The sequence below is a fragment of the Myotis brandtii genome, unplaced genomic scaffold (genome assembly GCF_000412655.1).
Source record: "Myotis brandtii unplaced genomic scaffold, ASM41265v1 scaffold210, whole genome shotgun sequence".
NCBI lineage: Eukaryota > Metazoa > Chordata > Mammalia > Chiroptera > Vespertilionidae > Myotis > Myotis brandtii.
In genome coordinates, this window is record NW_005357847.1 from 1141051 (window position 1) to 1152220 (window position 11170).

Sequence of the window (11170 nt, forward strand, 5' to 3'; positions counted from 1 at the left end):
CCTGAGGCTACCCAGCAGAAGCCAGCTGTAAAGCAATGCAAGTTGCCGTGAGGCCTTGGGCCAGCTGCAGTTTGTTAAGTAATTTTCATATTACAAAGGGCCAGGCCTTTCATATGCAAAAGCCTCCATGCATGGCTTGGGTGGGGCGGGGTCCCAGGGGATCAACAGGGCGGCCAAGCGAGCAATCAGTATGGCTGCTCTCAGTCCTGCCCTCAGAGGCCCTGGCAATTGCTGCGAGCACCTCTGAGAGAAAGCTGCCCTTGAGTTCCCACCGATGCCAGACAGTCCTGTTTCTCCCGTATGAGTCTGGGTCCCCAGAGACTCGCCCAGAACTGGAGCTCAGAGCTTGAGACTCCCTCCCGATTGAAAAAGATAATCGTGTCCTCAGCCACCAGCCCTCTCCGCATGCACCTCCGCACCTTTGTATTTTACTTCAGCACCACACCTCCTCTGAGTCTCGGTATGCTTTTCTCTTTCCTTCTAGTTGTAGAATTTCCACTCAGCCAGCCTTCCTGTGGTTCTGGATGATGTCTGTTTTGTCTTTTAGTTGTATTTTTGAAGTGGTTGTGCGAGGCAGCAATCTCCGGTGTTTACCTATGCCGCCATCTTGGTTTCTCCCCTAATATTCTCTTTTTAAATCGTAAACTATAAATATATGACAAACTTTTTTCCAAGTGACCTTACCAGGTAGCTCAATTGGTTAGAGAAGCATTCTGATACTCAAAGGTTGTGGATTCAAACCCTGATGTTTCTCTCTCTTTATCTCTCCCTCTCAATCAATAAATAAATTTAAAAAAACTTTTCTGAGTGATTAAGCATCAATAAAAATATTTTTTAAATGTGCAAAAATAACCAGGAAAATTCTGAAGAAGGTAGAGTATGGGAACAGTTTATATCTATGAAATGTTACAATGTATTATGGATCTACAGTCATTAAAAAGAATATGGTATTAGTACAGTAATAGATAATAGTCAAAACAAAAACCAGGTCCAGAAGTGGACCTAAATGGAAAAATCAAAGTTTTATACAATGTGTATGTGAACAGTTACTTGTAATTTTGGTCAGTGTTAGATTTCAATTAACTAAATCAAGTAAAATCCTGAGGTATACAAAGGAATAAAATCTCTAAAACAAATATTTAATATCATGGGTTCCTAGCTAAAATGTATAGGACAAATTCCCATCACATCTAAACAATCAACAGAAAAAAACCGAAAACCTGATTTTCCTCATATGCTTATTTGCCCCATTAACATGAGAAATTGATTAAAATTGGGTGTCGGTAGTGGGCAGGGATAACAGACTTTGTTACTAACTGGAAAAAGTCAAAAAGTTGACCACCATGCTTTTGTTTATCATCTCTGCTAAGTCAGAGAGCTGTTTCATTTTGCTTTGTTAAACTGGTGCCAGACTATAAAGGAGTTTGTAGCATTTTAAGTGATAGAAACCCCACCTCAAATAAAAAGTGATTTCTTTGTATCTTTTAAAAATCCAAGGGTAGATTTTGTTTTGGGAGAGGTTGAATACAGTTGAAGATTAAGTAGTGTCATCAGGTGGCTGTTTCCTGAGTTCACAATATGGCTAGCAGCAGCTCCCTGGCCTGCATCCTGCTGAATTCCCACACAGTGAAAAGGTAGGGTCTATGTCCCAGCAATCTCTGTGAAGGCCTTAGGACTCTAAATGGATCACACCCATTTAGAAGCAAACATGTTGGCTGGAGAAATGCTTTGATTGAAGTAGTTTAGTTCCACATCACATATTCCATATCTGAGCTATTCGGGCATCAATCTAGAGTGGGGGAGAAGATGAACCCCAAAGGGAAATCAGAGTGCAATCACCAAGAGGAGGTTCAGTGGACCCATCTAGAGTAAAATACACAGGGGAAGAGGCCCTATGAATTTAACCTTGACATGTTTATTAATGTTAAAGCTAGGTAGCTGTAATGAACTGAATGCATGTGCCCAATCCCCACCAATTCAGATGTTGATGCCCTCATCTCCAATGTGATGGTACTTGGAGGTGGGGCTTTGGAGAAGTGATTAGGTCATGAGAGCCCTCATGAATTAGATTAATGCCCTTGAGAGAAGAGCCTTGAGAGAGGGGAGCTCTCCCTGCCAAACAAGGACACAGCAAGCAGCTGCTGTTTGCACACCAGGAAGAGGGCCCTCACTAGAATCAAATCATCCAGCACCTTGATCTTGGATTTCCCAACCTCCAGAGCTGTGAAAAGTAAGTTTGTGTTGGTTAAGCCACTTGTCTATATTATTTTGTTATGGCAACCCAAGCCAATTAAAACAGCCAAATCTCACTTTTTGAAAAAGTAAAGATTTAATGAGGTAGAAGTGTCCCCCATCCCCATATTTCCACCACATTTTCGAGTTTCCTGTGGTTATCTGGATGGCAATGTTTGCTGAGATGAGCTGTCCTGGGATGTGAAACGCACCGGGGGTAACAGATAATGATCGCTGCCACTGCAGGGAGACCATCTTGCACTAGAGGAGCTGCATCTTTTTAATCCACTCTTTCTATTACCGGTTTAAATAATGTTTCTGACAAGATTCTGTGTGTGGTTTTTTGTTTGTTTGTTTGTTTTGTTTTTCATCAGTAAACAGGTATTGGGCATTATTTGTAGGGCTGTTAACACATTACATGAAAAAAAACGAGCTATTTAAAAGCCAAGAGAAATACTTCCAGAAAAATTTAGGTCTAAAATAAAGTTTTAGGAACTTCCAAATGAAAAGTCTGCAATACAAACTAAAGTCTCTTCCAAATTGGCCTTTGTTGTAGCCCTGGACACATTATTCCCTTTTTACTTCTAATCTGGAGCATGGATAATATTTTTCATGTTCAACTTAAGTTGTTTAGTTAATGGTCTAAGAATAATTTTGGGGAGCTTTCATCAGCATGGGTGTTAGTACCCCATTCCTCTGAATGAATGTAATTTGCCTATTGTGTTCTTGCTGTATAAACTGATCCCTGGGATTAATCATCTTCTTTTTACCAGCTAGAAATTGTAGATGTTTAATGGATAGAACTATGTCAATCAATTTAATGAGTCTCATTTAAAACATACTGATCATTATAATATTGAAGTATTATCAACATTCATCCTTATTCCTACTTTCTAAGTTTTCCAAGTTTGTCCTTCCTGCCTGCCTGAGGAGAATAAAGTAGCTGAAGCTTTTTTCAAGTTCTGGGAATTCAAGTGCACCTACTGGGTGATCTGCAGAAAAATTCTAAACTATCTTTGCATTGTTTACTACAGTACACCTTAAGCAAATCACATAGTTTCCATTTCTGTGATGGAATATTCTGTCATCTCAGTAGGAAGTGTGCCATGGAGGATACACACTGGTTAAGTTGGCCCAGGGGAATCTCAGGCAGCTTTGCAGCTGGATAGGAAGGTGGGATGTGGACAGGGTTGCAGCACCTGTCACAGTGTAGAGAACCACAGGAGAGTCAGCTCACCTGACAACACAGGCAGCGTCCCTGTGCCCCCCCAGAAGATAAGCACAGGACAAAGGGACAGCCTTCCTAGATAAGGAGAGCCATCCAGTCACCAAACACATTATACAGGTGATTAAGTGAATTAAAACCTGAGTCATTATTAATGATTTTTGTTTCTGCTTTGTTTTCAGTTGTTTGAATTTATGAACTTCTTGGCTGAGAATGTCATCTTCTGCTACATGGGTCTGGCATTGTTCACATTCCAGAATCATATCTTTAATGCCCTTTTTATACTTGGAACCTTTGTATCCTTTGAAATACAGAATAGGGGCTGACGAAAGAGAACAAACTACTTACTTTTACCGATTATTCTGTTAAATTATTAAAGTAATTTCCTCAGGCTTACTATAGGGCTCAAATTTAAGGTATATATGTAATTTCTAGTTAAATGCTTATGGTTAAACATAAGAACTTTGGGAAATACTGGGAGGGGGGAACTAAAGGAGAGTGACTTTTTTGAATATTCAAAATATGTTTAAAATTATGAATCATTTAAATTAAAATTTCAAACCATTCTTTACAGAGAAATATATTTAACCTGAATTAGTATGATCAGAAGATTATTAAGCGTTAGAAATATTTTCATTACAGAATGGTAAAATCTTTTTAGTAAGGACTTTGAAATAGGATATGCAAAGTAAAGAGCAAATGAAATTAGCATGATGGATATGTTTCAATATCTTAATAATTGGGCACATGTAAGGTTATTTTATTAAGAAAACCTTTCCTATAAACAAAATAATAGAAAAAAATCTAAACCTCACTTTTAATGCAGAGGACTTTTGTAGTGCTAGGCCTGGTGTGTAGGCACTCCCAATGGGAATGGGTATCTGAACAAAAGGATACTGAGGCACTGGGATGTCCCCAAGGACAGTCAGTGGCTGTCATCATTCTTTCCACTGGGAAAATGGACATAACCCCTCAGATTCCAGGAGATGATCTTACAGCCAGGAGAGTCGACTCCTTTTTCAAAGCCCTGTTCTAACCAAGCACCTGCCTCCTGTTCTCTCTTCACAGAGCACTCAGCTCAACCCTCAGATTTCATCCAAAACCTGGTCTTAGAAGGAAGCTCCTCTTCCCAACAACTCCATCTCATTTGAGGGTAAACTAGACTAGGTAGACTATCAGGGAAGTGGTCCAAGATGACAAAGGGGAGAAATGACTACCACCAATATTTTCATAGATTTTAATGTGTACAGTTTGGATTTAGTAAAATGCTTCTTAAAGCATTAGTTGTATCATATGTTTATATAGGCAATTTCTCTCAAAATTAAATCCACTAAAAGAAAAAAAAAGAGTGAAGCTTGCTAGATACAGAGCCTATAATTGATGAACAGTGAGATGGTAATCAGGAGCCAAAGCACATGTATCCTTTCTGAAGCACTGCTCAGGAAGCATGCCACAACCCTGCACACTTGCTGCCTTACTTTTCAGCAGAATTGAACATAAAGTCAGTCTCCAGCAACAATAAATATGATGAGAAAATTTACAGAGATTGAAATTGGGTTGGCTATTGTAAATCAAATGTATTCAAATATAAATATATATTATTTCTAAAAAGGAATTGGCATTGAAAGATGAATTTTGGAAGGAAGTTGGACATACATGTGTTGACATATTTATCTCTGTTTTCTGGGTCATAGTATAGAGAAACTGAAGGAAATGATATTTAAAGCTCAAGGACTAGTGCCCTTACTAAGTAATGCTTTCCTCAATGTTTCCCAGCTAGCAATTCTTGTTGCCAGAGCCTGCAACATATATCCCCTCTCCTTCCTCCTGAATCTGGGCCGGAAGCAGAAGGTCCCCTGGAACTTCCAGCATATGATGATGTTTTCAGGTATGTGAACTACATGCGGCGTCAGCGCTACTGTTCTCTCCCATGTCACTATGTGGAAAACCACAGGGACAGGTAGTGACATTCTGGGGAAGCATAACTCTGACTTACCCCAGCATACCCAGCATCATGCTGACACTCCATAAATTATGAGCAACAGTGGGGTTTTTCTTTCCAGAAAACAAATGAAATTAAAGGAAATCTTGTTGGAATGGCCTCAGTGTACATACAGCATCTGCCAGAAACTGGCCTAGAATAGGTATTTTCATATTGGGGAATTGTCATGATCATTTCAGAAATTGCATACTTGAAGGTAAGTATTCTGTAAATTATACCATCCTTGTCCAATGTTAAATCTCCTTCTCCTTAGAATCCCTGTTCCTTCCTTATGCTGAGCTCCAGGAACGTCTCATGGTTAATACAAAAGCAAATCATATCTAAGTTATTAGTTGAGAAAAACCATGCCCCTTTATTAGTTGAAAAAACAAGTACTAATTGGCACCAAGTGCCAAGAGCAATTCCAGGGACTGTATGTGAGTCTGTCAAGATCTGTGCTCTCAAGAAGCTTATGTGCTACTTGCTTAAACCAAACCTGGAGGCTCCCTTTTCCAAAAGAAAATAGACCAAATGAATTTGATGACCCTGAACTACTCTGGCGATTGTGGTTTCTTTCTGTTCAATCAGTTTTCCTACCATTAGTCTTTCCTGTTTGGAGACCTTTCCCTTTACATGCTTTCTAGGTGTGTATACACTTACATTTCACTCACGGTTTATTGGATGATATAAGAGAGTAAAACAGTGACAACAAAACACTTCTTCAGAATAGACCAAACAAAACAATTTCCAGGTATACAGGAAGATATGGAAAATATTTCAGAAGCTATCATTTATTGAATATCTACTATTCGCTACTCACTATAGATCAATCCTACGAGGTAGATATTAACTTTATTTTCTTCAAAGTAGAAGCTGAAATTCAGGACCTCAAAGACCTTAAGTAACTGGGCCAAGGACAAAAGCATTCTTGAGCTCAAGTCTATGAGACTCCACTTTAAACCCACCATAGTGTTCCAAAATCTACATTTTTAAATGTACTAGAAATAAAGGACTTGTTTCACCTTCAGTTTCATTCTATCCTGTTCTGCACAGTAAAGGGTGGCAACTCCCAGGCTGAGAAGGAGTTGTTTAATTAAGGGCAGGCAAATGGAGGTTCGGAGTTTAAAACCTCCCTCTGCAGGCCTCTGACAGAGCTTTCTGCATCCCCAGATATGTGAGAGTGGAGAGAGAGTCACAAAGAGGGTGAGCTGGACTGACAGGCCACCTTTGAGTTAGAACAATAAGAAACTGGTCATGAGTTGACATTTTAAGGGAAAGCAAAAGGCAAATTTGGTCACTTGTGCATAAGTGATGGGCTTCATTTTTGCAAAGTATTTCTAGGAGTAGGAAAGCACTCTCTCTTCTTTCCCATCATAACATCAGTAGATGTACTCTGGAGAACACTGGTTTGTTTTTAAAACTTGGATATTACATTTAAACAATGCTTTATTTTACAAATGCTTTGAAGAAGGTGTAGGGTTTTAGATAGCTATATTGGCATATGAAGTATCTACCCAAATGGCCACCTGGCTTGATGGTTTCTCCAGGGTTTGGCAACTACATTTGCTGAGCTATAAAACTCGAGCTGCACTAAAACTGAGGGCCAAGAATATGGTGTGCAGGACTGGGAGAATGAAGAAGCCCGAATTTGGTGGTATCTTTATGATATTCTAAAGTAGAAAGTCAGCAAACTATGGCCTTTGAACCATATCTAGCCCATGCCAATTTTGTAAGTAAAGCTGGAACACAGCTAGATCCTTTAAAAGAAAACAAAAACATATTGTCTATGACTGCTTTTGCACTACAAGGTCAGTGTTGAGCTATTGCAACAGAAACCATATGGTCCACAAAACCTAAAATGTTTACTATCTAGCCCTGTTCTAAAGCATCTTCACCCTCTAATGGGGTAGTCATTGTTGGTTTAATTCAGGGAATGCCAATCAGCTACTTCTGTCTTTAAAAATACCATAATACAAATATTTCAAGACATCTACATACATATAACTATAATGCCCAGAGAAAGACACCCGTTGTCTTCCTCATTGACTATCCATGTCATCTGCGGATCATCCAGTCACTTACTGTTAGCAGTTTAGCAGTTTAACCTCAAGGGTCAGTGTCATCATGGGCCAAAATGAGCTTCTATTTACAAATTTGACTGCATTTTTTGTTTTGAACACTTTTCACACTGAAATGAATCTGAACAACAAAGAGATTGGGTTACTTCATATTGTTATTACATGTTCATATTGATATTCCCTCATATGTTGAAAAGCACACTAAAATTTGTCTTTTTAGCTTTAAAATGAAAAGATTGCAATGTTATTTGGAATCATAGATGCTCAGCTTGAAACTCACTCTAGACTTTTCTAAGACCTCTCCTGAACAATGTTTTGAGACCCATAGGCAGGACAAAGTAGGCTAGGCATATTGGTCTCTTTCCCAGAAAGAGAGAGAGGAGATTGGGCATCTTGCTGACAATCTCAAGACAAACTAGAGATGAAATTGAGACTTACACTCAAGCTTCTTCATTTTGAACTAGAAGGAGGCACAGAAGCACCTGGGCAGGTTGAAGGAGCCTGGCATATTTCAGAGAATATGCCCCTCTGATGTGTCCATTTCTGCGGCACTTTGAAAAGATACTGAAACCCTGATGTATCCTATCATATAAACTAGGAAGAGTTTTAGCAAGGACAGTGTGACCACAGTGCACAAATGTAGTATAAAATCTTATCCATGAGTTCACACAGCACCAGGTCACCAGGCTTTGCTCCTAAATTTGTTTGTTGCCTATTTGGTTCTCCCCAGAATATGTTGGCATTCAAATAGATGCCAGCAGCAACAGATTAAGAGAAAGGCATGGAAGAAAAACTGTAAATTAAGAAAAGTTTTCTCTTTCTTTCTTATTTTTTATTGTTGACACGATTACATATGCCCCCCCATTTCTCCTCTTTGCCCCCCTCCACCCAGCAAGAAAAGTTTTCCATTAGCATTTAAATTTCCTTTCAATGGTGAAAGATTGCCATTATTACCCAAGTTTGGGGACATCAGTGTTCTACAGAAGGATAGCTTCAGAACCACCATCAGTGTATAGGAGACTATCTTTCTCAGTGTGTTTCTGGTGAGCCATCAGGCAATGATCACAGTCATCTTGAGACTTTGACTCATAAGTGGCTTTCCCCAGCTCATGCATCAATTCAACAGGAAGAAAACATGCATGGAATTCGTGAAGGTGAAGAGCCAGTATCACTGCTGCTGCAGTGCCTGGGAACAGGACTCCATGTCTGTGACTTCCCAAGCTAATGGAAGTCCATTAGGCCATCAGGACTGTGTCACAGCAATCACCAGCCACCAGTAAAAGGACACTTCCATGTGCTCTCTTAATCCTTGATGCCCAAAAGTGTGGTCCTCAGAACAGCAGCTTTGCCATTATGTGGGAGCTCCTACTTGTGCATGTAAGCATGTGAGAAGGACATCCCAGAATATAATGGCAGTTCTTAATCTCTGTTCTGAGCTGTCTCTTCACCTTATTCCTCCCACCTCTTTCTGTTTTCCTTAGACACTCCTGGATTCCAATCTTGCTTCTTACTCTTTCGTTTGCCATACGATCAGCACAGAACTATTTAGCCAATCACTGCATTTCTTCCCGTTCCTTGAGCATGCTGAGTTCTTACACTATTCGCCCAGATTCTCCTGCTGCCCAGAATCCTTTCCATACCTCCTGTCTTCACTTTTTTAATCTTTAGATTTGGCTTAGACATCACTCCCTGTAGGAAGCCTTGGTAAGTCTTCAAGTGTGGGTGTGTCCCACTCATCTGTTTTTATAGGCCCATTGTTTCTCCTCTCCTAGGACCCATCACATTCCACTGTGATTTTTGGTTTACCTGCCCGTGTGCCCCTTTAGACTGGGAGCTTCATGAGGCCGGTGCTTATTTGTTTGGTTCCCTCTTTACCTCAGCACCCAGCACACTATAATTAAAAAAAAAACACAAAAGGTTTTATTTGTTGATCTCTGTCTTAAAATTATTGTCACTTAGCTCTCACCTGTGGAACCAGGCAAGCCTGGTCTGAGAGTTTCCAATTCTGGAACTGAAGCTTGCTGGACTGACGGAACAGGACTAGCCTTCCACAAATAACTGGTGGACAAATAGGCAAATGAGTGAACAAACTACAACATTGTCTATCCGACTAAAATTACACATTTCATAAAATGCTGCTTAAGCAACAATAATTTTAAGAACTGAGATCAACAAATAAAACCTTGTTTTTTAAATGGAAGAAAATGTTTTTCCTATACTCACTTCCCTGAGTGCTGACAATAGTAAACATTGTTAACACTTCCTCAAACATTGCATTAGGATCTGAGGATACTTTTTAAAGCTTTGCTTGCTTTGTATTGCAGGGATGTGTTTGTTTTCCAGTTAAGAACCTGAGGTCTCATTTAAAACTCAGGAACTTTAACAGTAGGTGATTTGAATCAAGAATCAGACTAAATCTAACTTCAAATTAGGAAAAAGATTTTCTTTAATGTACATACAAGAGTTATCTGAGATTCTGAGCCATCAAGCAACAGGACTTTTTCTTTACTCTCCTCTTCCCTTGTTCCATACTTCCAGAGAGAGACAGCCTGGAAGACACCAATATTTCTGTCAGCATTCCTTGCCAGGCCTGCCTCTGCAGACACTCACCCAGAGTCCAGTGACTGTCATTTCTTCTGTGCTATGTAAACTTACTGTCACAGGAGTACATGCTCTCAGGCCAGGGCGGATGTTAACATGGGGGTGGAAAAATGCCTCTCCTCCAGAGGCTGCTTCAGATATCACCAGGCTCCTTCCGTTTTGTAGCATTATCATTCCCTAAGCCAAGGGTCCTAAAGTGGTCCCTGAACTAGGAGTGTCACCAGCGATGTTGGCTCTTGGTTCTTGATTTCAGCAAAGAAAGAATTCAGAGCCAAGAACTCTAGCGCAAGGGGAAGTTTATTTAGCATGCAAAGTAAAAGTACACTTAAAGTGAAGACTGGAGCAGAATGCTCAGACAGCTGCCTTGGTCCTTTAGAAAGAAAGTCACAGAGGCAGAAGAAGTGAGCCAGCTGGGCTGCATGAACTCTGGAATCAGGTTACAGAAGCAAAAGAAGGGGCTTGAAGGGGGTTAGCCCAGGATGAGTTGCTGTAACCCAATGCTCCCCTAGTCGCAAGTCTTATGGGGACCCTAACAGAAAGAAAACAAAGATACAAGCCTAAAGAATGAAGGCATGGGCAGGCTCTGGAGAGAGAGCATGTACTGGGTCCTTTGTCTTAAGAGGTTTTTTGTTTTGCTTTTCAAGAAAAACAATCCTATCTAATAAAAGAGAAACATGGTAATTAGCCATACCTCTGCTACCCTTCCCATTGGCTAATCAGGGTGATATGCAAATTAACTGCCAGCCAAGATGGCGGCCGGCAGCCAGGCAGCTTGAAGCGAACATGAGGCTTGCTTGCTTCAGTGACGGAGGAAGCCAATGTTCCCCACCTGCTGCTGCCGGCCTCTGAGCTTGCAGTTTGAAACATTGTTACAAATATAGAAGTTAAACAAAACCCCAGAAACCTGCTTTCAGCCAGCCGGGATCTCAGAGCTGGAGTTGAAACAGTGTTTCGATTATAGAACCCAAACAAACCAGATACCTGCTTTCAGCAGCCAAGGCCTCAGAGCTGGAGCCAAGCCTCAGAGCTAAAGCTGGCCCAGAATAAAAAAAA

General features: G+C 40.3%; 1 protein-coding gene across 1 annotated transcript in view; it reads left to right on the top strand.

Moving 5' to 3' along the window:
- Positions 1-11170, top strand: part of LOC106723591 (sodium/hydrogen exchanger 9-like) — a 132706-nt gene that overhangs the window by 89651 nt on the left and 31885 nt on the right. Inside the window, exons 3-4 of the mRNA XM_014539252.1 lie at positions 3640-3753; positions 5234-5345. Coding sequence (XP_014394738.1) covers positions 3640-3753; positions 5234-5345 — 226 coding nt within the window. The remainder of the gene's footprint in view (positions 1-3639; positions 3754-5233; positions 5346-11170) is intronic.